The 27,850-nt window shown below is 53.8% G+C and overlaps 7 protein-coding genes across 7 annotated transcripts; 1 reads left to right on the top strand and 6 right to left on the bottom strand.

The window, feature by feature from the left end:
- Window positions 1–2,603: 2,603 nt before the first annotated feature.
- E0L32_005892 (uncharacterized protein) lies at window positions 2,604–4,379 on the bottom strand (the record flags this gene model as incomplete). Its single annotated transcript, XM_031140464.1, has 3 exons — window positions 2,604–2,681; window positions 2,762–3,401; window positions 3,475–4,379. 3 exons carry the CDS (start codon window positions 4,377–4,379, stop codon window positions 2,604–2,606), a joined length of 1,623 nt encoding a protein of 540 aa, XP_030995400.1.
- Window positions 4,380–9,110: 4,731 nt separating this feature from the next.
- E0L32_005893 (uncharacterized protein) lies at window positions 9,111–10,266 on the top strand (the record flags this gene model as incomplete). Its single annotated transcript, XM_031140465.1, has 2 exons — window positions 9,111–9,167; window positions 9,217–10,266. The coding sequence occupies 2 exons, from the start codon at window positions 9,111–9,113 to the stop codon at window positions 10,264–10,266; spliced, it is 1,107 nt and encodes a 368-aa protein (XP_030995401.1).
- Window positions 10,267–10,398: 132 nt separating this feature from the next.
- On the bottom strand, window positions 10,399–12,594 carry E0L32_005894 (uncharacterized protein; the record flags this gene model as incomplete). Its single annotated transcript, XM_031140466.1, has 6 exons — window positions 10,399–10,855; window positions 10,917–11,600; window positions 11,657–12,072; window positions 12,128–12,257; window positions 12,316–12,478; window positions 12,579–12,594. The coding sequence occupies 6 exons, from the start codon at window positions 12,592–12,594 to the stop codon at window positions 10,399–10,401; spliced, it is 1,866 nt and encodes a 621-aa protein (XP_030995402.1).
- Window positions 12,595–14,363: 1,769 nt separating this feature from the next.
- E0L32_005895 (uncharacterized protein) lies at window positions 14,364–16,054 on the bottom strand (the record flags this gene model as incomplete). Its single annotated transcript, XM_031140467.1, has 2 exons — window positions 14,364–14,631; window positions 14,709–16,054. 2 exons carry the CDS (start codon window positions 16,052–16,054, stop codon window positions 14,364–14,366), a joined length of 1,614 nt encoding a protein of 537 aa, XP_030995403.1.
- Window positions 16,055–21,063: 5,009 nt separating this feature from the next.
- E0L32_005896 (uncharacterized protein) lies at window positions 21,064–23,114 on the bottom strand (the record flags this gene model as incomplete). Its single annotated transcript, XM_031140469.1, has 7 exons — window positions 21,064–21,312; window positions 21,364–21,562; window positions 21,635–21,800; window positions 21,857–21,944; window positions 21,997–22,343; window positions 22,408–23,008; window positions 23,058–23,114. 7 exons carry the CDS (start codon window positions 23,112–23,114, stop codon window positions 21,064–21,066), a joined length of 1,707 nt encoding a protein of 568 aa, XP_030995404.1.
- Window positions 23,115–24,261: 1,147 nt separating this feature from the next.
- Window positions 24,262–25,605, bottom strand: E0L32_005897 (uncharacterized protein; the record flags this gene model as incomplete). Its single annotated transcript, XM_031140470.1, has 2 exons — window positions 24,262–25,139; window positions 25,191–25,605. The coding sequence occupies 2 exons, from the start codon at window positions 25,603–25,605 to the stop codon at window positions 24,262–24,264; spliced, it is 1,293 nt and encodes a 430-aa protein (XP_030995405.1).
- Window positions 25,606–26,224: 619 nt separating this feature from the next.
- E0L32_005898 (uncharacterized protein) lies at window positions 26,225–27,415 on the bottom strand (the record flags this gene model as incomplete). Its single annotated transcript, XM_031140471.1, has 2 exons — window positions 26,225–27,173; window positions 27,228–27,415. The coding sequence occupies 2 exons, from the start codon at window positions 27,413–27,415 to the stop codon at window positions 26,225–26,227; spliced, it is 1,137 nt and encodes a 378-aa protein (XP_030995406.1).
- Between the last annotated feature and the right edge of the window lie 435 nt (window positions 27,416–27,850).

Here is a 27,850-nt window from a genome sequence, read left to right on the forward strand (position 1 = left end):
CTCTGGCCAGCAGTCGAAACGAGGTACTGTAGACAAAAAGAGTCGTGTAAGTTGATTGTGTAACCGCGTCGCCAATCACGATGCATGCTTATTGAGCTTCAGCCAGTCGTTTTGCAGCAATTACAAAGCCCCGCACCCACTGTGGATGAAGGGTTTAGGTATGGGAAAATATTGGGACAGTGTGGATGGCTGGCTTGCTTAGCCCAGAGACGATGAACAGGCTTAGTTAGGTAAAGGTTTGCGGGAATGGTGTAGTAATGGCAAAGGGCAAATAAGAGAGCACCAAGCCAAGCTACGGTGCAGGTGCAGGATGTGGGGGTAAGCGATGGCGGCCAGATGCAGATGTGATGAGGGTGGTGTTCGAGACGCGGTTCCCGATGCTTGCCCTAGTTGCCGGGATGAGAATGAGAGGTGCGTACAAGCTGGGGGTATGCAGATGCAGATAGATGAAGGGAGGTAGGAGGTGTGATTGTAGCAAGTGTGACTTGCATGTGCAAGGGCAAACAACAGTACCGGTAATGAATCAGGCGAGTTTGTGGGAGCGTATTCGTCTCGATGCGTTCTTCCCGCTGGCCCAGTGCCAGACAAAAAGTCGCAGACTGGTATTTTATCTCCGATCCAGATCTCGAGGCGTCGGCGCGAACCGCAGCAAGAACGGCAAATTCGGGGGATTGTACGGCTCTAGCTCCGTGCGAGGCAGAGGTAAAGTCCGGGGCGGGCATACACAGGGCCTGGTGTAAGGTAGGTAGCCTCTAAGTTGAAAGAAGGGAGAAAGATACCGCCAAGCAGCTACCAGGGTGCCGGCAAAGACTCTTTCCGGCAAAAAGGTGTGGGAGGATAGGCGGACGAGAGAGATGCTTGGGTTTGGGTCTCGTCGAGAGGGTGGATGAGGGCTACTCTTCACTGCCTTTCGTCTCGAGTCTCGACGCGCCAGAGTGGATGAGATGTGATATATCGCCACGACAGGCCCTTCGCCCTGCGTCTCCCGTAGTGTTGTGGGCTGGCAGGCAGGGCAATAGCGGGTGGGGGAACGAGTAGAGAGGGTAGAGAGGTGACTTCTCAGCGATTCAAGGAGCGGGGGCTCTCACGTAAAACGTGGGATTAAGGCGTCGTAAAGCGACAATAACCCCAGCAGTTGTTAGACATGGGAAACCCTCGAAAAGAGTAGGTGCTCCGTTCCTGGGAAGCGAGTGTTATCCGAATCACTCAGGCCTGTTCGTCGGGTCTGTCGAGCTGGGCCGTTGAGCGACATGCTGTTGTCATGATCCAGTTGGACTCGGTGTTTGGTGATGATGTCGTCACTCCCGACTCTCAGGGCTGGAGGGCAACGTCGCCCGGCACCCAACTAGGGAGTGCTATGCGCTGCTTTCAGTGGTTGGCAGCGGTCCTACCCGCCTGCAAAGGTGCAACCGCACCCGCTGGATCGGCGCGTGGCCGCATGAACCCGCCTGGCTTGCGGCGGCGTTATCAGGTCGGTCTCCGAGATTCTTTTTTTGGGGGGGGCTCGGGTATGTCACCCATTTTGGCACACTTCTGACCAACAACAGGTATGTTGCTAAGTTTGCTTAAGCTTACATTTGTTAGTCAAACAGTCCGCTTTTTTTTTACGTGCCATGGTATTATTTCTCCATTATCCATGGAGCGCGACAGGCGCTGATGCCGCAGCAAATAGCCCACGAGAGGTGGACGGTGAATGCAAACAAAATCAGACCCAGGTGCAAGCTTGTTCACTGGCCTTTGGATAAGCTGCCCATGTTTGGTGTACAGAGTAAAAACATGCCTCTCTTCAAGAAGAATCCATCGTTGGAAAACTCATGATACTAGACAAGCAGAGTTGCTAACCCGCTGTGACTTTCTCGTCGACCTGCACATGCCTTGCTCGCCCTGGCTCGTACAAATCGATCCCACAGCACCCAATGCACCTCGCATGTCCTCGAGTCGAGCTTGCGAAGGGGGGTTTCTGCTTCCTGTTTCCACTCCCTTCCGAAATCTGCACCTCCCCTCCCGAAATCGGCTCTGAACGAGGCTCCACAGGCGGGCCTAGCATCTGGCACCATTGGCTTGGCTCTTCCGTGTGTCTGTGAAGGGGACGGAGGTGACAGGTAGATTCCTCAGGCGAGCTTCGGCTAGGAGGGGGAGGAGAAAGTGGTGAAAAGTAGAAGACTTGCTCTTAGGAATCACATGCTTCTTTGTCGTCACTATGCTATCTAGTCGTAGTATGGTTTCGTTTCTGACTTTGCCAGCAGGAATACCAGCAGAGAGTATATACATGAGCACAAGCAAATAACAAGCAGCCGACAAAGTAGACGCACGCCGTTCCGGTGCGACTCAAAGATGCTCTTTCTTCTAAAATGAATTAGGATTGACGTGCAGATAGTGAAGATGTGATGCTAGAGAAAAAGAACAGTCCAGAGAGGTATTTCGTCAAAATGTCCCCAAGAATCAAACAGTAGTCATCGTGCTTTTTCTTTGCCCTCCTTTCCCCCAGTCTATTCTTCCCTCGTGCAGTTCTGTGTGCGTGATGTAAGATCCCAAAAGTACAATCCATGCATGAAAGCCAGGCCCGGTTTAGGAAATTCCTCGAGAGGTAAAACATTCATCATCTACGCCTTGACACCAAAGATGGACTCGACGATCTCGCCGGCCCGGGTGGCGAGGACGGAGAGGAGGGTATCGCTCAACTAGAAAGTTGGAAGAAAAACCCATTTCAGCATGATGCGGCACATACAGAATGCAGGCAAGAAAGGGAAGAAGAACTTACACCGTGAGACCCCTCGCAGCAGCCCTGCAGCCACACGCCCGACCCCTCCGCCACGCTGCCGGGCGTGAACTTGACGCCATAATCGCGCCCGACCTCCATGACGCGCATCGCGGGCGCAGCAGCAGCATTCTCGCCGGCCCCGCTCTTGCTCGCCTTGGCCTGCACCAGCCAGCGGTCCACGCGCGGCGCCGCCGCCTCCTCGCTCGTCGTCTCAGGCAGCAGGCCCCAGACGTCCTGCAGCATGTCGACGTGCGCGTCGCGGCGGTACCCGGTGGCCGCGATGACGAGGTCGACGTCGAGCGTCTCGGTCTCGGCCTCGACGACGGCGTCGCCGACCTCGACGCCGCCCACGACGGGCGCGTGCTCGACCTTGAGGCGCAGGGCGGTGCCCTTGCCGTCGGCGGGCTCGGTCGTCGTGGCGGCGATGCGGCGCCCGCCGAGGATGCGGTGCGGCCAGCGCTTCTCGTCGCGGCCGAGGTCGCGGCGCTGGTCGTAGAGGCGCTCGTACAGCTTCTCTATGAGCTCGAGGCGGACGACGCCGTAGTTGGTCGCGCGGGCGTCGACGATGAAGTTCTGGCGGTACTTTTCCGACTTGGGGTAGAGCATGTCGACGTACTCGGGGTTGAAGATGGAGTTGACACTAGTGGAAGGAATTATAGAAAATTAGCCAATCTACAGTAGCAATGAAAAGAGGAAGAGGAAGAAAAACTCACAAGGGAGAGTCGTCGCTGGGCTTGAGGAACTCGGAGCGCATGACGAGCCACGTCCGCGAGTTGGGGTACAGGTTGTGGATGTTGTTGAAGATCTCGGCGGCGCTCTGGCCGGCGCCGACGACGGCCACGCGGTAGGGCGCGTTGGCGTCGTCGAGGATCTTGGGGATCAGCTGCGCGTACTGCGACGAGTGCACGACCTTGGGGTGGCCGGCGGGCAGGCAGGGCGGCAGCTTGGCCTGCCCGCCGATGGCCATGAGGACGTTGCGGCCGCGGTAGGTCGCGACCTCGCCTGTCCGGGCGTCCCTGGACGCGACGCGGAAGGTCCTGACGGCGCCGTCCTCGGCCTGCTCGTCGCGCGAGACGGACAGGACCTCGCTGTCGTAGCGCACGACGTCGTCAAAGTGCGAGGCGCACCAGCGCAGGTAGTCCTCGTACTCGACGCGCGCGGGCAAAAAGGTGCTCAGGTTGGTGAACTCGACGAGGCGGTCGTTCTGGTGCAGGTAGTTGAGGAAGGTGAAGTTGGAGCGCGGGTTGCGCAGGCTGGCCATGTCCTTGATGAAGGAGATCTGCATCTTCGCGCCCGGCAGCAGCATGCCGGCGTGCCACGCGAACTGGCTCTGCTTCTCGAGGAAGAGGATCTTGGGGGACTGGGCCAGGGTGCCGGCCTCGAGGGCGTCGTTGATGGCGACGGCGACGGCCAGACTGGCCGGGCCGAAACCGACGCACACCAGGTCGTACAAGGAATCGGCCGCGGCCGGCTGGATGCGGGACGTGTTCTTGTGCAGCCCGTTTGTGACACCGTTGGCACCGCCGCTCGCCAGGCCGTTCGTTACGGGCGCAGCGGCGTCCGAATAGTTGCCCTCGCTATAAGTGTCGGTGTTGTCCATGGTGCTGTGTGGAGACATTGTTCTGTATGTGATTTCCGGGGGAGACTTTTTCTCTGAGAGCCCGCTCGCAAAAGCTGCGAATGTCGACTGCGATTATAAGCCGGGCTTGGATTCCCTTTGCGCCCGGCAGCCGAGATAGCGCAGGAGGGCGGAATTGGTCTAATCGGGCAAAATGTCGTGCAGTGGAAAGCGAGATCGAAGCAAGCGTGCTGCAAGCTTCCTGCAGGCTTCCTGCGGGGTGGTGTGAGCTTGCTTCCTTTTTACTTTTTGCCCGGTTTGTTCTAGCGAACCGGCGCGCTGCTATTGCTAATACGCGTTCCTCGTTCGGAAGAGACTGGATCACCGGGACCACGTGGGCGTCATGCGCAGATAGGTCGCCGAGAGGGTGAGCGAGCGAGTCGAGGGAGAGGTGGAATGTGTGGTTTTGTTATCTGTGGTGCGGCAGTTGGGTCAGAAAGAAGCTGTCACAATGGGTCAGTCGTGAGAAACGAGAAATTCTGGGGGAGGCACAGGGTATTAAAGTACATTCAACACATACCTACTTGTGCACACAAGCCTTCTTAACGGTGACAAGGGGACCCTGAGGACTTGATCAATGTACCGCAAGCCGGGAGTCCACTCTCTTGGGCAAGCTTGGGACGACAGCAGTCGGAGTCGGACCAGCATGGGCTTTTCATGTCTGTCGAGACCTGTATTTTTTGTGGACTCGATTCCAGAAAACCACGCGAAGATCAGGGCCTGTCGGCCGATGATGGGTCAAGTACAAGTACATGATGAGAGGGAGAAGTGGGACGCACCCGGGACGAGGATTACGAAGTCAAATTGGAAAAGGTGCAGTCCCTACATAACGTAGGGTACGCAAGAACAGTACTTGGTACGTCAAAAGGGGTGGGCGAAGGATGAGCAAGAGACAACAGCTCGCTGGCTGAACGCATCAAATGGGCAGACAGAACAGGCGAGGACCTCATCTGCCCAGGGCAGCATCGGGTGGGTAGGATGGGGAGGGTAGCGGGAGTTTAAGCATGGATGGGCGGGGACTGAGAATAAATGGATCGAATCTAGAGGCGTATCGTCATCAGACTAGCGACTTGGTGCAGCGAGTTGCCGCCTGTGACGGGTCCGGGTCCGGGTCCAGGGCACCAGAACGACGGAGGGCAATTTTGGCTTTCGTTCTTGTTCCCGCATGACAACAGGCGAACAGGAAGGTAGGTAGATAGGTAGGAACAAGGTGCCCAAGTACAGGTCAGAGACGAAAGAGAACAAACACAGTGATGTACGTAGGATGCAATGGGACAGTACGAATACGAAAAAAAAGCACCTTGGATGGAGATCATGAGGCCTGTCTCTACCTAAAAGCTCTCAACCGCTCCTCCAAGAGAAGCCCACCAGCAGCTGGAGCACGCCGGACTCTGAAACTACGGCCGTGCTAGCCGGCGAAGATGGCTAGCCAGCTTCCAAACTCTGGCGACATCGGCTTTATCTCTGGATCTGATAAGATTGATCAGTGGAGCAAGGGGCCGAGCTTGAGCCCCAGCACCGGGTAGACCCCTGCTGCTTATTGCCCTCCCATCCGCCCCCCTGCTCTTCGGTTCTGCAGCTAGGATGAAGATTTTTTTTCTCTCTGTCTTAGCCAGCGGGCGAGCGAGCTGTCAGTAGCAATGTACTGTCAGATTTATTGCATCAGAGATCGACGCACTGCACCCGAGAATGGCACCTTGGACAGGGCTCAATCGTACGAGCGAGTACGAGCGAGGACGAGCAGGCCAGCACGGCATAGCACCGGCTCTACCATTCACTCGGAGATGCGAGGATCAGGCTGGAGGAGATATGGGGGATTGCCTAGTCAGTCTTCTTCCCGACCTATGGAGCTTTGTCTGGGCTGGCTGGCCCACCATCAGTCAAGCAATGGTTATCAGATGCTTCCATGCTTCTTCCTTTCTCCCCTTCTCTAGCCGGGCATGTGCATGGGCTGTGGCTTGTGGGAGCCGCTGACACGGATCAGCACCGCCCGTCTGTCAATCCGGGCCATTCCAGGACGGTACAGCCCAAAGCATCGGGAATCTTGGTCCATGGGACGCAGCGAACCAGCATACGCACAGTCCCAATGGAATGGCCGATCTCCAAACAGATTCAGTCATATTCGGGCTGGCTGTTGTTCTGGCAGACCTTTCCTTTCCACAAGCTTGGGTTCATTGTCTCTCCAACACAAAACCAGAGGATGAATCTACCGTATACAGCGGCCAGCAGAAGCAGAAGGCAAACCCAAGCTGTCCCGATCTTGCGAGATCCAAATTCCTGGTAGAGATTCCAGACCAGAACCCAATTGAAGCTGCCTGAGCCTCGGGACAACGGCTGCCCGTCTCTTGGCACCGGTTCCTGGTGCACATAACCCACCCAGGTACAGGTACAAAGGCTGGTTGGTACAACATGTCAGACTTGGCCGATCGCTTCCTCTTCGCGGACGGGACATCTTCCTGAAAACATGCTGGATTTCCGTCCCCTGCAAAAACGACCCGACCACCACCACCACCACTGCTTCAGCGCCTATTTCTTCCAGGTTTAGTGCGGGTTACAGTGGAGGGCCTGCTGTGGGATCACTGGGTCAGCGGCGGGGTGTGCTCCTCTGTGCTCCCCATGATTGGTTACTGATGATCTGATAAGATCAAAAATGAACACACTAGCCTTGGCGTTAGGGAAGAAACGGAGCAGTTCCCACGATCCCTTTCTCCTCGTCCCTCCCGTCTGTCCACATTCTGCGACCCCATACCTGTTCTCCCTCGGCTGGCACTGCTTTCTCCCTTGCTAGGTACTGATGCGAAGCTACCTAGCTGGAAGCCAGTCCACTTTTCATTCGCAGCGTGAAAATATGGTAACGTAACCAAACTTTGCAACACTGGCAGAAGCCTTTGCTTGGCCCGGAGCCCGGATCCTGACGATCGGCCCATTCGCATACCTCTCAGAGGCTTGCTCCTCCGTCAGTTCCCGCCTGGCCCTGGGGCACACGCACATGCTTGGTCTTGCTGTTTGGCCGAGTTGACAGCACGAACGAGGACCGAAGCGAGCTCGGAGAGTGCGGCACTTTTGGGCCCTGGCAAGCTCCGGCACTCGCAAGGATGACGAATGGAGCCAAAAAGGTACGATTGCCGGTGTTGCAGTGGAGTCTCTCGGTCTGCCCAGAAATGCACACATGCAGATCTTGGCTGCTTCGACGACGAACAACTCTTGCAGCGTGGGATCGCAATGCCTGGATCTCACACAAACGAGATGACCCGGCTGTGCCTTTTGCCCTTCCACTTTTGGCAGGTGTCGAGGGAATCCAATCCAACCTGGCGTCACTGACGGAGAGACAGGCAATGGCTGGCAAGGCGAGTAGGAGAGACGCGGTGATTACACCTGTGTCTTCTTCTGTGCCATTCTGCCACGTCTTGACATTGTACTGTTGCTGATCATCCCCCCCTCGGATTAGTTCAATTGATCAACGCTTTTCACACACACACACACACAGTTCTCGCATCTGTGAAGAAAATTTTCCATGTCGTCATAGCCCTTCGCGCCCGACAAACGATGCTTACACCCCCACGCCGCAGAAGTATTACTCCATCGATTGCCAGCCAGACATTCGTCTCGGTGGACACCGTCGCGCGGCAAAGGCGGTCACTACCGTAGAAGGATGGTTGGCCCATGTTACTCAACGGCTTTGCTAACAGGCTCATGTCCTGAAGTCTTTTTGTAGTACTTGCGTAGGTACTTCGTGGTTCTCTCACTCCTGTTCGAAGCTTGGCATCCCTCCCCCGAGACGGCGTACTTGCTCACAAAGATATGATGCTCCTGGAGCTTACCATCTACCCATCACTACTCAATGTGCCCTCCGTGGGAGTAGTCTCAGAGAGGTATGAGCATTGATACAAACCCATACAGACTGTACACATGACGTCTGTGGGCAGCGGGCCGGCGGGTGTGCGCGTTGCGCCGTCAGCGGCGCAGCAGCCCTACAGCCCGGGTGAGCTTCTAGAATTTTGCGGGAATGCCAAACACATGTGAGCAATTTCGCAACTGCGGTCTGGTTTCCTGTAACCTTGCGGTAAACTCGCCCTTTATCCATGTTCACAGATTCACAGAGATGGAACCAAGAGCCAGGAGGCTGGTCAGCTGCACACGTAGCGATAGGAGTGGTCAAGTTAATTACCCCCTTGGGAAGGCAAGGCTATCCATGTGACATTGTAGATCGGTGCAGCCCTACACTGTATCAATAATAATATCTCACTTAGCTTTGTGGGCTCTCAGGACAAGCATAGTCAGCTGTCCTTCTCATTCTCCTATCTTCTCATTTCCGCAGGCTAGGTGACGTAGGTCCGGCTGATCTCACGCCCAAGGAAAGAAAGATTCACACAGTGACTTTTGGCGGTGCGAAATACTACATACGCACTTGGTAGCTGCTCCAAGCACAGTATCACTTCATATCCCGTCTCGCCGTCGACGGTAGAAGGTCTTCTCTCAGCACATTCGAAAACTACACGCAAGACAAGGGTAGTCGAGAACAAACATTTGAAATAACGGCAGAGCCAAAAGGCCAACCGGGTTCTGTCACGGAGGGAGCAAAATCCAAGCCCATGTGATTTCAGATATTTTTAATCTAGTATTCATCACGAATTTTCTGCGATTGCGACCTCCATGGTTGGGTTGCGGAAAAGCACTTGAGCGCAAAGTGGGCGACACAATTATGGGGTCTTGCCGGGATCTCCCTCCGCAATGCGGGACGATCTATCATGCGCGGGGGAACGTGCAGCTCGAACTGACCGGCTTAAGGTCTTGAGTTATCTCTCTAAAAGCCAACGACCTGAGTTTAGACTATCAGATCGTATCTGAGCAAGGGTCCAAGATCTCGTTGCCGCCAATGGAGGAGGCACGCAACAGCTCAGAGCTCTCCTGGGACGAGCCCAAGGGCAGCTGGAGGGCAGCCCAAGCCTACGGCCGGTCTCCATTCCAGGTCGACAGAAGCTACCTGAACAAGCCTCTGCGGGTGTACCTCTTCGGCAGCCATATATCTGAGTCGCTGTCCCCAAAGGTAAACGAGCTCGTCTACAAAGAACTGCAGCTGTCCTGGACATTCAGCCTCTACACCACCACCGACCCGGACGAGTTCCGCCGGGTCATCCAGGAGCCAGACGTCATCGGCGCATCGGTCACGATGCCCAACAAGCTCTCCTTCATGCCTGTAGCAGACGTCATCACCGACGAGGTGCGCGCCATGGGCGCCATGAACACCACGTTCGTCAAGCTGGATCCGCAGGGCAGGAGGCTCCACATCGGCACCAACACGGACTGGGTCGGGCTGAAGCACACAATCTATGGGATGCCGCGCAGCGAGGAGCTTGGCCGTGGCCGGCCGTCGCTCGTACTGGGTTCCGGCGGGGCCGCTCGGAGCGCCCTCTTCGCCGTCTGGGAGGCCGTCTGCCCGAGCGAGATCTACGTCGTCAATAGGGCGCGGTCCGAGGCCGAGGAGATGATCGCCGGGTTAGGGGAGACGGCGCCTCGTGTCAAGCTTCGCTTTATCGGCAGTCTAGACGAGGCGCGGACCCTTCCGGCCCCGGCCGTCATTGTCGGCACCGTCCCCGATACGGAGCCGGAGACGGCGGATGAGGAGCTCGCGTGGCAGATCTGCACTACGTTCGTGAAGAGGCAGGGGAAAGATGGGTTTGTCGTGGACATGTCGTACATGCCGAGTCCACATACTAGTCTGTGTCGGGAGGCAGAGAGGCACGGAGCTACAGTCCGGCGTGGCGATGAGGTCTTGATCCAAGTATGTCTGGCGCAGATTTCCTTCTGGGCGGAGCGGGATATGAACACCGGTGAGAGGGCGAGGAGGATATTGCAGCAGATACGAGAGGCAGATTCAAGAAAATAATTGAAGTAGCAAAGTCTCAGTTCCGTATCTGGTCTGCTACTGATTGTGTATTTGGCATTGTTGCTTTCTTGGTATTACAACCTCGCCAGTCTTTCTCCAAAGGCTTTTTACACAATCTCTCCCCGGCAACACTCATCCACTATATGGGTTTGGTTCAAAGTCAAACCACATCGATGACGTCTCTGGGAACGTGATAAAATTGGACATCTCGTCCGCAATCCTAATGTATTCCTCGGCCGACGGCTCCTGTGGATTGAGCAGCGAGATACCCCCGGCGTATTCGCCGGGCACCGGGAACAAACTGGGTGCAGATGAGGCCTCCACAATAGTAGCCTCATGTGCCTCACCTAAAGACTCCTGAATAGGCACGGGAGCAGGTCCTGCGGGCGATATCACGGGCGGCAGGGTGCGCATGCTGGAGGGGCTTCCCATGGTGTCGCTCTCCGCTGCGTCGTTGCCCTGGCGCGGCGTCTGAGCTTGCGCCTGTTGTTGTGTTGCTTTCGATTTGGCTACTCGGAAGGTGGAGAGCTTGTTGAGGTACTCTGTATCCGTCGGGCCGCTGACTTCACCTTGTTCTTCGCCGGTCGTACTGCGAGGAGAGATTTGATTAGACTAGACCAGACTTGCAAACATTGTCTGGGTGATGGTACATACACGGAACTTCGTGATGATCTCCATTCTGACACCAGCTCATGAAAGCCAAATCGGGAGAGTAGTGGTATGAGCGCTCGATGCTAGCCATCCCTGTTGTTAGATGTCCTAGATTGGCTGGACGCTGACTTGGGTCACTCACGATCTTGTTCTCCTCATGCTTCTTCCAGTGGTTCATCTCCAGGAACTTCATAGCAACTCGAATGTTCTCTACAGCCTTTTGCCTCTCTTCGAGACTGTTGGTTGTCACCGTAGTTGTATGAATGATTTGGATCTTCGTCGCCTCGTAGGTAGCCATCATACAATGATGGTCATCCAACAACTCCTTAGGCTGGCTGCAGACATCTCTGACCAGTCGAATAATCTCGTCTGCGTGAAAGCGACAGCGGTCTTGGCACTGTCTGCGGAATGGAGCTGGCGCATCGTGGAATGCAGCGGCCAGAGGGAAGCCGTAGCCAGGGAGACACACCCTCGTCAAGTCGCAGACGACAGAGTTGTACAGGAAATGCAGACAGTACACGGCCTCGCCAATGTTAAGCTCCCGGTGGATATATGCATTCGACTCATTGACGAAAAGCTGCTCGGGTAGGTTATCATACCAGACCTCGAGCTGATGAAGCAGCTTCATAAATCGGGACTCAGATCGCCAGACCTCGCAACTTTGATCCCATTGCCGGTTCAGCCTAGATATGAGGTCAGATAATACTCAAATACTAATTTACTACAACCTTGCACATACCTAAGAGCCTGGGTGCGCAGGTGAGCGAGATATATCATGTGCGACCTCAGATTCATCTGCCGGATACTCTCTGCAACATGAAATGCGTCCATAGTAAAGACTTCATCGGGGCGTGGAGGCACCTGGGTAATGTACAAGGGCTCCGTGCAGGGAAGGGGGATGTGAGGAAAATCCTGCTTCCAATGAAGATTGGCGTCAACACCGGACCCGACCATGCTATCCAAGATGAAGCAGGACCACAGCACACGTCTTTCTGACTCTATGCGAATCCACTCCGATGGAGAAAACCGCTGCCCAGGAGTCTTTGGCGAGTCCAAGCCGAAGAGGCGCATGAGACGGTAGCAGCAAGCAATGATGGTAAACGCAAGGGCGGATTGATCTTCATGGAGAGAGTACTCGCATAACAGAAGAAGCGTCTGCCAATCATTAGTCTGAGGCGTTTCATTGATGCATTGACATTGTCGACCCTACCATGAGCGTGACAAGTTTAGGATCAGCGATCTCTCTGAAGCTGATCTCCCGAGCTCGGGCGGCCCACAAAGCGCCCGGTGTCTGTTGAGGAGATTGCATAAACTGGTCAAAGTTGTCATGGTAGTGTGTTCTGGGTAAGCAATTGTCAACGGTAGTCTGGTACAAGCAGACAGGCGTTGTGTTCATACCTTGCGCCGAAAGCAAGAACCATGTTGATCAGACCCTCGCCATAGTCTTCAATTAGAGTTCCTCGATCAAGCGCCTGCATGAATGAAGGCTTGTGGATGAAGCCAAAACATGCTTTTCGATGTGCTCGCTTGAAGTACAGATCAACCAGGAGCCGGAGTGATGCTGTATCTTGAGGTATAGAGGCGTCAAATACCCTTGAAGAAGGAAGTCAATGATTGAATCATAACGTGATAGCATGAGCCGGAAGGGGAGATGCGAATACCATTGATGGCGGCCATGATTCGTTGTAGATGGCTCCGATGTGTTTGCGGCAGTGGGCGAAGTATCACGAGGGCGGGCATTATCAAAGGGGGCGGGCTGTGACAGACGTTCACGTTCCGGTCGGCTGGGATATGTGCATGCCAGCGTCCGCTGCTGACAGCGCTGGCAAGTCGGGCGCGTCCTGGTGCACCGGCTCTTGGTCTTGCGACACTCGATGCAGGAGCCTATCCTCCTCCTCTCAACGCCAGCGGCGCGATAGATGCCCTCCACGGAGGACACTAGTTCACCCCGAGACACGGCGCTGTCATCTCCGTCATAACCGGGGCATCGCACACCGAGACGCAGGCAATTCCGGCAGCTCGGAGCCGCACGGTCACACCTCACCTAGCACGTGCGCAGCGTCAGTCCGTATCGCCAACAGGATGGCGATCAGTGCCCGAATCCAGAAATGCCGAAGGTTCAAAGCGCTTGGAGGGCTCACCTTTCGCGATCGGCATACAGCGCATCCTGCTGGACGTTAGCAAAGACCGCGACGCGATTCAGCGAGTGAGGTGCCGCAAGGGGGTTGCTGACCAGGCTGTGTCTTGGCAGATTGGTCCTCAAAGTGCCCAGGCATGTTTGACGGACAGCCGCATATGAGCAGCCAGCTGCGCGGCAGCTAGATTCTCGATGCGATTTGATAGTTCACGAGATTCCTATCCCAATGGTCGACTCAACTTGCCATGTTGATGGAGCTCACTCGATTTATGGGGCTCTTCAGGGCCATGAAGCCGTAGCGGGTTGGGCCAAAATACGGGCACGTGATGACTCCATTCCAAGATTCACAAAGAGCTGTAGGGATTCCTCTTCTAGCTCCCTACGCGGTTAGCCTATTCAAGTCTAAACAGACACGGACGGATCCTTCAAGCCCAAACGGGGCAGACGGGACTCAGTAGTGAGCCTCAAGGCCACATGCCCGAGTTTGTGCAGAACGAGAATGGCATGTGGGTGCTCCTAAATAGAGCTTTGCTAGTCAGTTACACCATGCTCAGGAGACAGTGGCTATTGAATAATTCGACCTTGATTGGCTGGGTTGCACTTGAACATCCATGTAATACTTGAGCACGATCCATTTGCAATGAGATGTCACTGTCTTGACTTGAGGTTCTCGCCGGGTTATACGTAGGTGTCGCGGACGGGACTTTGGGAGTGGTTGTACGCCCAATCCACGGCGTGTGAACAGCTCCTGGTGTAAGAAATCACCCCGACCCGACCCTAAAGCGATTCCGCCAAGAGCGGACAGAGCATTCCCGCAAGCCTGGAAGGGTTTATCATGATATGGCAGGACTGGTATGGTATTTCTATGCATAATAGTGCATACCCTACTATATTGTTTATGCAGGGCCGGATAAATTACGCAACTTACCCATCATTGGACCAACATTCCCTATAGCAGAGCATAATAACACCAAGATGCACAATGGGCGACAGTCTCCAAGATTGGAGTGGGGTAACAGTGGTGATCGGAGGGAATCATTTTGTAATAATGAAGATTGAAGATACGTAACGGCTTGTGGGTGCTATCATGAGTATTAGGCGAAAGGAGACATGAGTTTTTGTGTGAAAGAAGCGGTGCCACAGGAATCAATCTGGGCCTCATCCATGTAGGAAGAAGAGATAAGCCAGACAGGAGGAAATGGTTGGGGCCTTGTGTGAGGATTCGAAAAAGAAAACCTGCACCTTCAAATCACCCAACACGAATACAAGAGATGAGACTTGTTTATCTTTTCCCTTTTCCTACCTTCTCTTAGGCAGCAGTTTTACCATTACGCATCTGCTGCATCATCATGTCGTCCTCATGCTCGGCGTGGATGTCCTTCTCGACCTGGCGCAGATCGATGTGGGCGACAGCATCGTCACCGTCAAAGATGCGAGCGATCTCCTCGAGGGTTGGGCCCTTGGTCTCGACGTAGAAGAACCACACAAACACAAGCTCGACCAGGTCCCATAGGGTGTAGAAGAGCATGAAGTTCCAGTGGTTGGGCAGGCGGTCCCAGGCCAACTTGTTGGTTTGGCTGTGACAGGTTGAAGAATCAGCATTGTGCACGATAGAGTAAGGAGCATGAGGCTGGGCTTCTGTAGCAGTACGTACTTTCCAATAGCCAGAATAGCCTGGACAGTGATGTTCATGATCATCATACCCTTGGCGCGGAGGTGGAATGGCAAGACCTCGAGGGCGTAGGCGACAAGCAGGCCGGAGAAACCGATGTCGTAGAACACGCCAAAGAGCCAGATGAAGACGAGCTGCGTGTAGCCAGCTGCAGTGTTCGTCTCGTTGGAGTTGTCATAGACGGCTCCAGTAATGGTCCACAGGACGAAAGACCCGACCATGCCAAAGACGGAGATCAAAAAGAGGGGACGGCGACCGAACTTGTCAACCGACAAGGCAGCGCTGATGGTGACGATAAGATCAAGAATGGTCTTGCCGGTGGAAAGGGCGAGCTTCTGGTTCTGATCCTTGATACCGGCACCCTCGTAGACCGTGTTCATGTAGTTGGAGAACAGAGCATTGCCAGAGTACTGCGAGATGACACCGAGGGAGATGATGATGGCCAGGCGCCACCGGTTGCCCTTGGTGCGGAGGAAGTCGAGGTAGGAGGTGGCACGGTCGGCGTTCTTCTCAAGCAGGATGGTCTCCTTGATCTCGCGGAACTCGAACTGGACGGTCGAGTTGTGCACGTCGCCACCTGCATGCCACTTGGCCAGGGTTTGAAGGGCCTCTTCATGGCGGTCCTTGTTGACGAGGAAGCGAGGGGACTCGGGGATCCACCAGATGAAGGTGAGCTGGATGACCGAGGGGACGATCTGGATGAAGGTGATGGACCTCCACGACCAGTCGTTGGGAATGCTGGCAGTGCCCCAGCCAATACATGAGACGATGAGGGCGCCCAGGTTCCAGAGACAGTTGTAGATGGCGGTGACGGGTCCACGGTGCTGTGGGTGGCAGATCTCGGTCAGAAGCAGAGGAGAGGACATCTGAGAGAGCGAATTGCCAAAACCGAGCAGGAAGCGGCCACCGATGTACATGCCGTAGCCATTGCAGAAGGCAGTCAAGCAACCGCCGAGGATCATAAACAAGCAACCAATCATGATGGCGATCCGACGACCCCAGTGATCAGCGACCCATGGGGTGATGAAGAATGAGATGATGGAGCCAATGTTGAACATGTTGATGAGGATGCCGAGCTTGTTGTCGTTCTTGACGATGTCGTCGCTGAAGTAGTCCTCCCACTTCTTGATCTGCTGGGACGTGTTGACCAGCATACCGTCGTAACCGGTGGTGGCGGATGCGACCATGAGCACGACGGCGTACGCGTAGAGCTTGCGCAAGTGAGGCTCCTTGGTCCACGATACTCGCTCGAAGCGAGGTGCCTCAGCTTGGGCGACCTGGACATCGCCCTGCACGGCTTTGGCGCCGATATTGACGTTGGGAGCCATTGTCGATCTGGCAAGAGGTTTGCTCCCTGGTTCTCTTCCCTAGTCCGTCCCTCGTTGAAGATGTCTCGTCCCTTCCTAAAGGAACTGCACCAGCTTCTGTGATGAGAAGATGGGCTTGGTCGAGTGAAGTAGAGCCAACTCAGGGCCGCGTGAGAAGAATTAAAAGATAGACTCTCTGGATGCAAGTTTCAAAAAATGAGGGGATGAAGAATAGAGATCTGCAACAAGACTAGGGGTCAGGGATAGGCTCCAGGTTATATCTCTCTGGGGTCAATGGAGTAGAGGTGGAGGAGGGTGGAGGAACCTCGCTCCTTTCGAGGTGCATCAAGGCCTGGCCATGTTTGTTGCAGGGGTGAATAGATCCTCGGATCGGTCTCTTCTGTCCCTGAGATGACCAGGCCACTGCGAGAGAGCGCCAGCGTGGGAACTGGGGCCGACGATGCAGACGTTGGCAAAAGTTAGGGAGAACGTCGGAGTGGAGACATGGGGTTGGTAGTGGAGGGTGGACAAGGGGGAACACCGGCGGTAGAAGGAATCGGGACACGGATAATGGCAGCTTGGCCCAATCTGGCCTTTGGTCAAAGGAGCCGGATGGTGTGGAGGAAGTGGGATGCGAAATTGGCAGGCCTCGCTACGGGGTTCGCTGGGATATCTTCCCGTCCGTTCGACGAACAAGAACACTAGCTGAGGATTGACCACCCACCAGGCAGATGGCGTTGGCATAAGGTTAGTGATGGAGAGTGCATACCTACAGACCTAGTCCCAATCGAGTGACTTGCACGGGCTGGATTGGGCCTTCCCCTTGACCCTGACACCCAACCGGCCTCGGATTTGCTTGCCATGATGTTCGTTGATCTAGAATGCCTCAAAAGTAATCAGGCATGGCAGTTGGCTATTTCTCTGGCCGAGCCAAGCACTCAACATTGCGGTGACCGGCCGAGCCCTTGGAGATCAGGTAGATCATTCCGCAAGGAGGGCTTGCATAGGACCCAGAAACACTCGACTTAATCAACGGCATAGTACGTGTCCACCACCGTCATCAATAAGATGCGCATTGTAAGGCGTTGGATCCCCCACAAGTGGCAGGTCTTGTCCAGTGCCTCCCGATGGCCTGGTGCGGTCCATGGACAGTGCTTGCAAGCACGTCTGTCAATGAACAAAAGCAGGAACAAAAATTGCGGCAGCAAGAAAGCGGCGCAGTAGTCTTCTTCCAAGAGAGGCAAGGTTTCGCACCAGCTTCCACGGAAGACGGGAAACAGCGAATCGCAGGCCAGCTAGGCTAAACCTTTCGGGACACTCATGACCCGTGAGACCTGTGGTCTCGGACCGTTGAGCCATCACGCGAACACTTGTACAAGTAGATGTCGAACAACAAGTTGCAACACCTACTGTGAAAGCCCGGCCACCGGAATCTCGCTTATCGAAGCAACCGGCGCGAGGCGCGAGGCGCGATGCTCTTTTCGCTCGTGGCTCTACTCCTTTCGTCGGCTGTGGCGTTGTCCGTGCATCTGCTGTGCAAATTACCAGGGAGCGTGATCCTGCGATAGAAAGACGAGCTACGAGGTCGAATTCAGGCGTGGCTCGGATTCAAAACCCTGGCCAGACGGTGCTATACCAAACGGAGCCGATGATCGACGATCCGGCAAATGCCTAATATTTCAAGAGGCCCAAGCACCTGAACTGTCACGAACTAGATGCTTGGGGTGAGTGAACAAGCTCAGAGAGTCATGTGTATTTTGGTGGGTGCATCCTCTGTGTTGACAGCGATTACTCGCGCCATTGGCGGGTGGCGTAATCCGAGAGCCCAATGGCAACGGACCAGAAAACCCTTGGGGATCTCATGATAGGACCCTTCTTCAGCGCCTGCATGCCTCCAAGTCCCTGCGTGGAAGGGATGCACGGCACTGAGGGGCAGCCCTTCCGTCGCGAACTGGCTGTAACAGTCCAGGCAGGGGTGGGAGGTGTGTTCTGCCGGGGTGTGATGTTGGCCAGGTGAGTTCCCCAATGCCCCAGACAACATTGAAGGTTCAAGTGGTGCGGCAAAGCCGGAGCAACCGCAATGTGCCAGCATCGAACTGAGGACCTTGAAGGGAAATCTAGCGGACTGTTGGTCTGAGGCGATCTTCGAGTCCTGCATTATTTGCCAGAGAGGAGGCGCACCACTCATCGATGTTGTGACTGACCCTTCCCCCCATCCTTAGTCTCATCTAAAATAGGCCCGGATGGGAAATCCGGAAGAATGCACCGACATTAGGTTGTCTACCAATCATATGCGAAAGCACCGCATCTTTGTAGCTTCAAGCTCGACTCACGGGCAAATATCCTGCGTGCAAGAGAATTAGGGACAAAAGCTGTAGGAACCAGTAAACGTAGAAATGATCTCGTGGCGTCTTGGCTCGTCTCACCGTTCCGCTAAGTGGTAGACACAGTCACGGAGCAAACGGGGCAGTTACAGCATATATAGATCGCTCCGAACGATCATTCAGTAACGGCTGGGCTTGGGCTTCTGTGGCTGGAAATGCGATAATTGTATTCTGCGGATCGGATAAAGCCTATCCCTCGAGGGCTTGCTGTTGCCATGAGCGCGTACAGTACAGTGGTGGGTGTTGATGCTCGTGATCCAGCTTCTTGTCCCGTACAGAGACGAGCTTCGCATGATGAGGTGACAAAACTCCATTGGACAGTCGTGGCCGATCTCCGAGATTGACAACCTAGAAAGTGCCTTCCCTGGAGACTACCAACGACATTAATACATTTTACAAGTCCAATCAATGGCGCCACTGTGTGATATACTGTTCGGTTGCTATTCTTGCGTCTGCCTCTCGCCTCGTCCCGCCATGGAGCAGATTCATGCAAACCATAGCCCATGCAACCCCATTGGCTAGTTTCTGCAGCACGACAAGGCGGGACTCCATGACCAGGTTTGGACCGGGGAATCTTAGGTCTATCTAATATGTCCCCAGTAGAGACTGCTAGCTTCACATGGATTGACCCAAGGAGCTCAATATCAGGACATGCAGCATCGGCATCAAATGAGACGCGGCCAGACCATATTTCGTATTAATTGGTCAACGAACGCATCTCAGGACGACACAAGCTACATTTGACGCAAGTGCTGCATTCAGCTCTATCCTCTATCCCACCATCTGGAGGAACAAGCAGGACTCGGCTAATCGCAAAGCTTGACTGGGGCTGAGGAAGCTGTGTGAGTGCGCGTATGCAGGGGGTACTCATCTATTTGAGGCTGTTGGTTCAGGACTCATGAAAGAGGGTGTTCATCGCTCTCGACTCACACCAATGGGAAAGTGAGAGCGTGCATGGTCAATGAAAGAAAAAGTGGCAGCCGGTTCTCAGAGCCCATGGTGGAGGTTACGAATATCGGTCCAACGGAAAGGCAATGACTAGAGAATGTCGGCTTGGCCAGCATTCTTTGGAACTTGCAGAGACATGAAGGGGATGAGCCCACGATGTCAAACAGTCTCTAGCTGAGCGGCTGACAGCTTGAAAAATACAGGCGAATCGGGGCAAACCTCCGAAGAGCGAACAGCCCCTGGCCTCAAGTTAAAAACAAAGATAGGTTTCTGAGGCTCGCAAGGCTTCTACTCAGCAGCTCACTATGTTTAGCCTGAGAACAGGTGCAATCCTTTTAAGGACTGATCAAAGGCAGCTAGAACAACGAGGGGTCCAGTCATTCTACCGGGGACCGGGATTGACACGCCCCAACGAGGCCGCGATGTTTGACATGACCAACCACAGCCAGGCAGAATTAAAGCCAGTCCGTATCAAAAGGGAGGGGCGGCGTTTTCGGGGTGTAGGCCAGCTTTCCCGGCCTCACTGACAGTGTTTTGGGACCAATGAATCCCGCCCTTTGAGACGATACTCACCCCACACAAATCCTCTGCCTGTCTCGTTCTGTGACTCGACTAGACGCCTGAGAGTGCGCCACACCTTCGCTTGTGATACCAGAGAGTTTGAAAGCAGGGTGGAGAAAAGGAAGCCAAGCTGTCAGGAGCGTGTCAATCAGGCTAATAATCACTACATTTCGCCCTTAGCCATCTCGAGTCATCTCCGAGACATGCGTATGGCCAAGATGTAGCTACAGCCAACCGCATGGGTTGGTGCACTAATAAGTGTTCGAGTTGATGTTGGTGGCCGAGACCAAATGCCTCCCTGGAGCCTGTTTGAAGGATCCAAGTGCAGTACAAAGACGCGGCACAGCAACCAGTAAAAGAGCACACCGAGAGGTCCTTGTCTTTGCAGCTCGCAACCAGAAAACTAGCTTACCATCCGCCAACCCTTGCAGATGGGCTGTCAACTTCTAGACCATTACGTCTGCAATATCAAGTAACGACCTGTTTCATCTCGCCTAATACTTCGCCTCTGGTTTGAAGTACAGTTCTCGATTTACACATAACAAAAACTATCGGAGTTCCGACGTAGAAGACTCCTCATTAATAGGCCCCAATTGTAACAAGATGTGAGGTATAGCGGGTGATCCGAATGACCTAGCCGCAGACTTTCAGTGTGAGGATTCTCATTGGACTGTATCTTCGTCGTAAGAGTGGACGCCCCTATAACTCACAATGTTGAACACTCAACTCATGTAGCAGCCATCAATTCGAAGATTCAGACCCAAGTCTTCAACACTATACACTGTGTCTCAGCGATCGGCATCGGTGCACCACCGGAGATAGGACTCACATTCCCACTCTAAATGGCCGGGGAAGAGGCAATAATCTAGGAACACATAGATAATATACGCTTACGGCTGCAAGCTATCACCCAAACAGGCGCTTTGAGAACCTCGTACAAGCTCGGGATATCTTGGAGGAGCTTTGGGAGGCGCGCTTAACTCCAGACGAGGCCAACGCAGACTGGACACAGGTTTTGGACGCCTCGGGGCATGATTTATCATTAACATGAATATCATTTTGATAACGTTTCACATGGTATATACTTGAATGTGATTATTGTATGTTATAAAAAGACTAGATTACGTGCCATTCTCTTCAACTCAACGAAGCAAACGTTTGATGAATTGTTTGCTTCATCCTGGTCGCAATGTCCTGAATCTCCTCGGTTGTGCTTGTGTATGCAGGTGCCAGCAGAACGTGATCGCCATCTACGCCATTCTTCGTCCCCTGGCCTGGATAAACGCTGATCCCGAATTCTTTCAACCCCTTAAGGAAGATGGCGTTGGAGATCGCAGCAGAGGGCGGGAATGGCTCTTTCGTCTTCTTGTCTGAAACCAACTCGATCTTTGTCTTTGTTAGTGAAGTGTTCTAAGCACACAGCATATAGATACTTACCCCCCAGAACAGGCCTTTACCGCGGACATTGCCCACAAACGGATGGTCGTCGAGATATTCGTGCAACAGCTTTCCAAGTAGCTCTCCCTGTTGCTTGACATTGGATACAAGGTTGTCCTCCCGGACAATGCGCTGGACCTCCAAGGCCGCAGCACAAGCCACTGGATGCCCTTGATAGGTGTGGCCGTGGGAGAAAGCTCTGTGGAGGGGTTAGCAACACTATGAGGACAAATCATCGAACCTCTACAGGAACTCGGGTGTCGATGCCTACCCAGTGCCAGCCGTTAGCACATCGGCCACGCGATGATTGATCATCATGGCCGCAACGGACGCGTAACCTCCACCAAGGCCTTTGGCAAGAGTCTGGATATCTGGTGTCACACCCTCCTGTTCCCAGGCATGTAATGTGCCAGATCGACCCATACCGGACATCACCTCTAGAACAGGTCGTCAGCCTAGCATTTTGCGGAAACGGGCCGCCGGATTAACCTACCATCGAGTATAAGAAGTGCTCCATATTTCTCACAGACTTGCTTCATCGCTTTGAAGTAGCCGGGGACCGAAGGAACACATCCCAGTGTCTTGTCCCGTCAGCTCGGTTGTGCTGTTAGCGTCAAAAGGGAGGCTACATACCGCTCCAACCACCGGCTCTGCAACAAAGGCGCACACGGTATCTGGGCCTACTTCTTGGAACTTTCTATCAAGTTCGGCTGCCAGCTGTGCTACGTACTCTTCCGTCGTCTGACCCTCCCTCATGCCACGATAGGCATTGCAAGCCGAAACCCGATGAACGTTTGGCAGAAGCAGGGGTTTGAATAGGTGTCGTCGTCCCACATGCCCACTCATTGCCAAGGCACCGAGTGTTGTCCCGTGGTAGGAGCCCTCGCGAGCGATGAAGTTGGTTCTCTGTTCCTCCTTTGGGTTGAGTTCCATAAAGTATTGGCGTGCCATTTTCATAGCGGACTCCATCGCTTCCGATCCTGCCAATGGCAATCTTAGTGCTGTCTTCTTGAACTTTAATCGGAGGAGAGAAAAATAACAAACCAGAGCACATAACGTATGCCTTTGACATTACACCTTTGGTGCCCGCTATCAGTTCATCTGCCAGCTCCTCTCCGATAGCGTGTCCGAAGAGCATGGAGTTGCAATACGAGAACTTGTCGATCTGGTCGACCATCGCTTTCTTCACCCGCTCGTTCTGGTAGCCGATGCAAGCAACGGCAGCCCCGCACGTTGAGTCCAGAATCTCGGTGCCATCAGAGAAGGTTAGATACTTCCCCTTCGCAGATACAACTTGAGGTGGGGGAGACTTCAGTGACCGGTGCAATACAGCGCTTTGTCGCGGTCGCTCATTTGTTCCCTTGGACACTCTCCTCTCGGAGGGAGGCACGTCGGGCGACTGGACATTAATCGCAGCCATCGTGGCGTAGGCCATCTTCCTGCCGAATGAGCGTGCAGGCTCCTTCTGGGCAATGGCCCTTCGAAGGGCTGTAGACGGCATCTTCAATCTATTGACACAGGACATCTTGAAAGTTCCGAACACGGATGTGTGACGCGTTCCGATGTAGGTACCGTAGTGTGGAGGTCTGCTTGCAGGATGGGCTGCCGCACTGCAAGCGTATGAGGAATCCGAGAGCGTCTTGGCCTATTTCTGCGTTTTATGTCTGTGACAAGGTCATGATGCACGTGTTTACCTCAAAATCATCATTGTCTCGAATAGAATGCACGTTGTCGGCGTCTAGGGTGGTCATGCGGTTTGTAGTTGGCGCAGTTGTTATCTGTGCGGAGGTTGACCTTGCTCGCGTGGACCTTCTCAAAAGAGGACTTTCACTGATAAGTAGATTTGGTTTCTGGTTCATTGGCTGCTGTAACCATGGCTATCTAAGGGAATGGCGGAGTACCAGTCTAAACAGCATTGTTGGTCCGTATATCGGACGGACATCCAGCGCTAGCTTGGTCCTCGACCACTCGGGACTGGACAGAGAGACGGACGAACAGATAGGTAGATAGACGTGGCGTCTTTCTGGTGGCAGATCGTCTGAAATTACCAGCTCCCCCGCATTTCGTCAAGCCAGAGTTTGAAGGGAGACACAGCTAGCGCTGTCGTGCCCCAAGCAGGGTCGCGAAATCGGCGAAATCGGCGAATTTGGCGCCTTATCGTGGTGTGGAATGTGCGGGTCTTCATCATGTAATTGATACGTAAAAAGAGCCTTTCCCTGGCGCCTTGACGAACTCCGACCAGATGGTAGTCCGGGGTTCACGTTAAACAGTATGAGGTGAAGGGAGAAGTATCACATCTTATGACATCTCGTTGGTTTGGTCAGACCATTGGCAGACAGCCATTACAAGGACAACTCAAATGCTTCCACTACCTGGCCACTACGGAATGTGCTACGATCTCCACCGTGATCCTTATCCGGCGGACTTGCTACGCGCCGATTGGAGGGCGTGTTCAGCGTATCTCGAACTCCACACTTCACCTACTTCTGGTCTTCCCCTTCCCATGCCCAGATCTCGGCCAACACTGGGTCCATCCACAACAAGAAGCCCTTGGCAACTAGGCGGGGTGAGCAAGATGGCGCGCTTTGTCAGACTGTATGTCCCAACTATGGGAAAGCATCAGTGTTGACCTCTTGGTCAGAGAGTAGCTGCGATTGGGACCTTCTTCAAATCGGCTTGTACTGAGCGGACACAATACTAGGTCTTGTATCACTCCTTCACCTATATCATATTTTAAAGGTCATTTGCAGTATAGCTAAGTTCTATTCTTTTCGCGGTAGGGTGATGAATTTGTAAGAGGAGCTACGTCTAGTTACAATGGACATTGAAAGTACCGATTCGTCGAATGCTCTCCTACCCAACAGTGGTGTTTGCAGACATAAGACTCTTTGTCTCAAGTCAGTACAGCAAGTACTTCTTGCGCTTCTCTCGGAATGCCTGCAGTCCTGGTAGCCAAGCATCTCGAATCTGTTCCGGGCGCAGCCCCTTTTCAATCCCTTCCCTGATAAGAGGTGATCCCACCAACACATCCACATCGTACTTTGACTTGTCAGCCTTGTTCAACAGCCAGTGGAAGGCCCCAGTGGTTGCCCCGTCACTGGTAGTGTTGCCGACGGTGAAGAGCTTCCTTGCTGTGTACAAAAGAGCGGTTCCCACGTATGGGGCGTCGAATGTCCGAAGTTGCTCGGTGGTCTTTGCAGTGATATACGTCTGCAGCCCACACGAGACATTTCCCTTGAAGTCGTCCGCAACCGGTGTAAAGCACTGGAACCGGTATTCAGTGTTCGGAATCTTCAAGTCCCGCATGGCCGAGACCCAGGACTCGTTGATCCAAGGTGCGCCCAGTAATTCAAAAGGCCTCGTCGTCCCTCGGCCTTCTGATACGCTGACGCCTTCGAACATGCAGGTCCCCGGGTAGATCATCGCCGTTGTCAACGTTGGCATATTCGGGCTTGGCATGGCCCATGGCAAGCCCGTGTCCTCAAACGTCATCCGGCGCTTCCAGTGCTTCATCTTGATCACCTCCAGAGAGAGTGAACGACCGCCTGAAGCTTCTTTGATCCATCCTTCGCCAACGAACATATGAGCAAGCTCTCCCACCGTCATACCATGAGATTGGGCAATGGCTCGGCGACCGACATAGGTATTGACGAACGACTCGTTCAGGACGGGACCAAAGGCATCGAGCCCAGTGATAGGATTTGGCCGGTCAATGACCATGAACGTGACATTGGTTTTGGCTGCAGCGACCATTGTGTCATACATGGCCCAGATGTCTAAATTAGTTAGTGGATTGCATTTCGGAAGACTTGGCAACCGCTACTTACACGTATAGAATCGAGATCCCACATCCTGAATGTCGAACAAGACAGTATCGGCCCCCGAGGCCTGGATAAACCCCATCAGAGTTGTTGTGTTCGCCAGATAGGCATTGTACACTGTTAATCCAGTTTTCTCGTCCACAAAAGTGCCTTCGGACCCTCCGGCCTGAGCCGTTCCACGAAAGCCGTGTTCGGGTCCCATCACTCCCACGAGGTTCACTTTGCCGGACTGATGCATGACATCGATTCCAAGATCCATCTGAGGTGTAATGCCAGTAGGGTTGGTGAGCACAATGACCTTTTTCCCAGCGAGTTGAGTGTAATCATGCTCAATGAGAACGTCAAGTCCTGTCTTGACATGCCCACCGTGCCCACAGGCAACGGCAATCAGCGCCAGGATAGTTATGAGTGTCGCATACATTTTCGATAACCCACTTGTAAGACACGATACAATGTTAATTGAAAGGCTGGGAGCCTACAGCAGTGAGTGTTATTTATCCATGTTATTTATTCGACGGGCAGGTTATCTCGACAATCATAGGACGTGGCAGCCCCTCAGATCCATTATTGCATAGGCTTAACTGAAGATCTCTTGCCATATTTGAATTGGCGGAATATGCCCATCAGGGCATGGTTTCTTTATTTTCGGACTAGGTGCTATCAACTGGCGCTTTAGGAGCGGGCCTGAGCGGGGGAGCCTCCGATGAGGTTGTGAGAGCAACTTGCTAACGGATATCCCGATACTGCTATCTTTATATCTGTGCGTAGACCTCATGTCGGCAACTAACCGGTTATTAAGAGAAGATGCTTGTTCGGAGCTACCCCGCAATTAGGATTAATGCGCACAACGCAATGCAGCTCGTGGGGTCACTCCAGGAACTTCCGATCAACCCAGTCACATTTAGGAGCCTCAACATTGATCGCAAGTTTTCTACGGTAGTGCCTTTCTATTTGAGCATTACTCGTTTGAGGGTTGATTAAAGTTCTGTAGATGAACGTGTCTATGCTATTTCTCGCAGTAGTGTAAATGCATCAAGGGTCTATTGAGGTACTGGACTGTTCTCTAACGTTCTGACAAGTTCTCTCGCTCCAACAACTGCTGGCTCACTGACAACTTTGACTTGCCGAAAGTTGCCGCACTGATCCTCTACAGCGTGCATGACCATCTCTTTGTACAACGGGTTTCTCATAATTCCGCCGCCTAGAACCAGAGCACAGTGGTTGATATCCATCTTTTGTTCCTGGACCAGTATACTGACCAGCTCAGCTACACTGGAAGCACTAGAGTCGAGAATGCTTTTTGCCTCGTTGTCTTCACCGGCCATTGCCAATACCACAGATGCGGCGCTGGCAAACGCCTTGGTTTTTGAGGTACTGCCGTCTTCTTTTATGTGCAAGCCTGGGGCAGGAACCAGCAGGTTTGTCAGAAGCGTTGCAGGTTCACAACCGGGGTAAACGGACTGAAAATGTTTCAGAACGGCTTGCGCCAACGGTGGGAATGCGGTCGGATTGGCACCGCTCCTGGATCTCAGAGTATGTAGATCGCAGTGCCGTAATGTCTTGCGAATGCCTTCTCGGCCCAATGAATAGCCAGATCCGTCGTCGCCCAGAAGACTTCCCCAGCCACCTGCGCGGCCCGTGCGATGAAATTCACAGCCGCTTCTCTCGTAGCTCATCGCAACAGAGCCTGTTCCCACCACGAGGACTATGGCCGAGGAGATGTCTAACTCGGACGACAAAACCGCAGGAAGTAGGTCAATGTCCGAAGTAATTCTCAAGCCGTTCTGTATCGTCAGCCTGAACATCTTGGCGAGCTCGGCGTCCACCAAGGGTTTCAGGGAAGGTCGGTCGTATCCCGAGGCACCAATCCAGACTTGACTGAATGTGACGGTCGAGAGTGACTCTCCATTGGTTTCGGGGTGCTTTTGAAGAGCTTCATCTGTGACCGCCGATATGACGGCAAGGGCACGTTCAATCCCGATAGTTGTACTGTCAAACGGCAGTTAGTACTTTGAATCGAGCCCTAGCACAGAGCTCACCTACATGTTACATGGTTCGCCGACACTTGAGGATATAATCCCATCAACTGTCATTACCGCAGCTTTGCAGCTGGATCCTCCAGCGTCCACGCAGAGCACGAGGCCAGATCCAGGGCTGGATTGTTTGTCGACATGTTCGACGGCGATGTGCCCTGGAAATGCAGAGGTTTGGTCTCCGATAATGCTTCCCATTTTGCCCCTGTGCTACACGGCGCGTCCTGGTCGAATAGCATCTTCAGAACTTGGCGCAAGTCGATGACAATTGTACTCCTCGGCTCTCGCTTATCCCTCGACGCCACTCTCTCCGCACCACGTGTGGCCACGGCCACGGTTAGCTTGTGGGTCCCGGAAGTCCTTATCAAATCCCTCTCGCGGAGCCCCGCAACCCCAGCCGGGTTATCCGTCGGCGATCTTCGGATGTAACCTTGGCAGCCAACCCCCTGACCACGATTAGATATCACATCTTCTTCAAAGAAATGACACTCCGGTTTTGGCAGTTGATCATGCCACGCAGGAGCCCGGTATTTCCGTTGGCACCAAGCTAGCCGGGCATCATTGTGGAGGTCAAGGATTATAAGACCGCGTGCCAAGGTCGAGAATCCCGCGATTGTTTGCAAGAGCAACGCG

Source organism: Thyridium curvatum (genome assembly GCF_004353045.1).
Source record: "Thyridium curvatum strain D216 chromosome Unknown NODE_32_length_403697_cov_78.906415, whole genome shotgun sequence".
Lineage (NCBI taxonomy): Eukaryota > Fungi > Ascomycota > Sordariomycetes > Thyridiales > Thyridiaceae > Thyridium > Thyridium curvatum.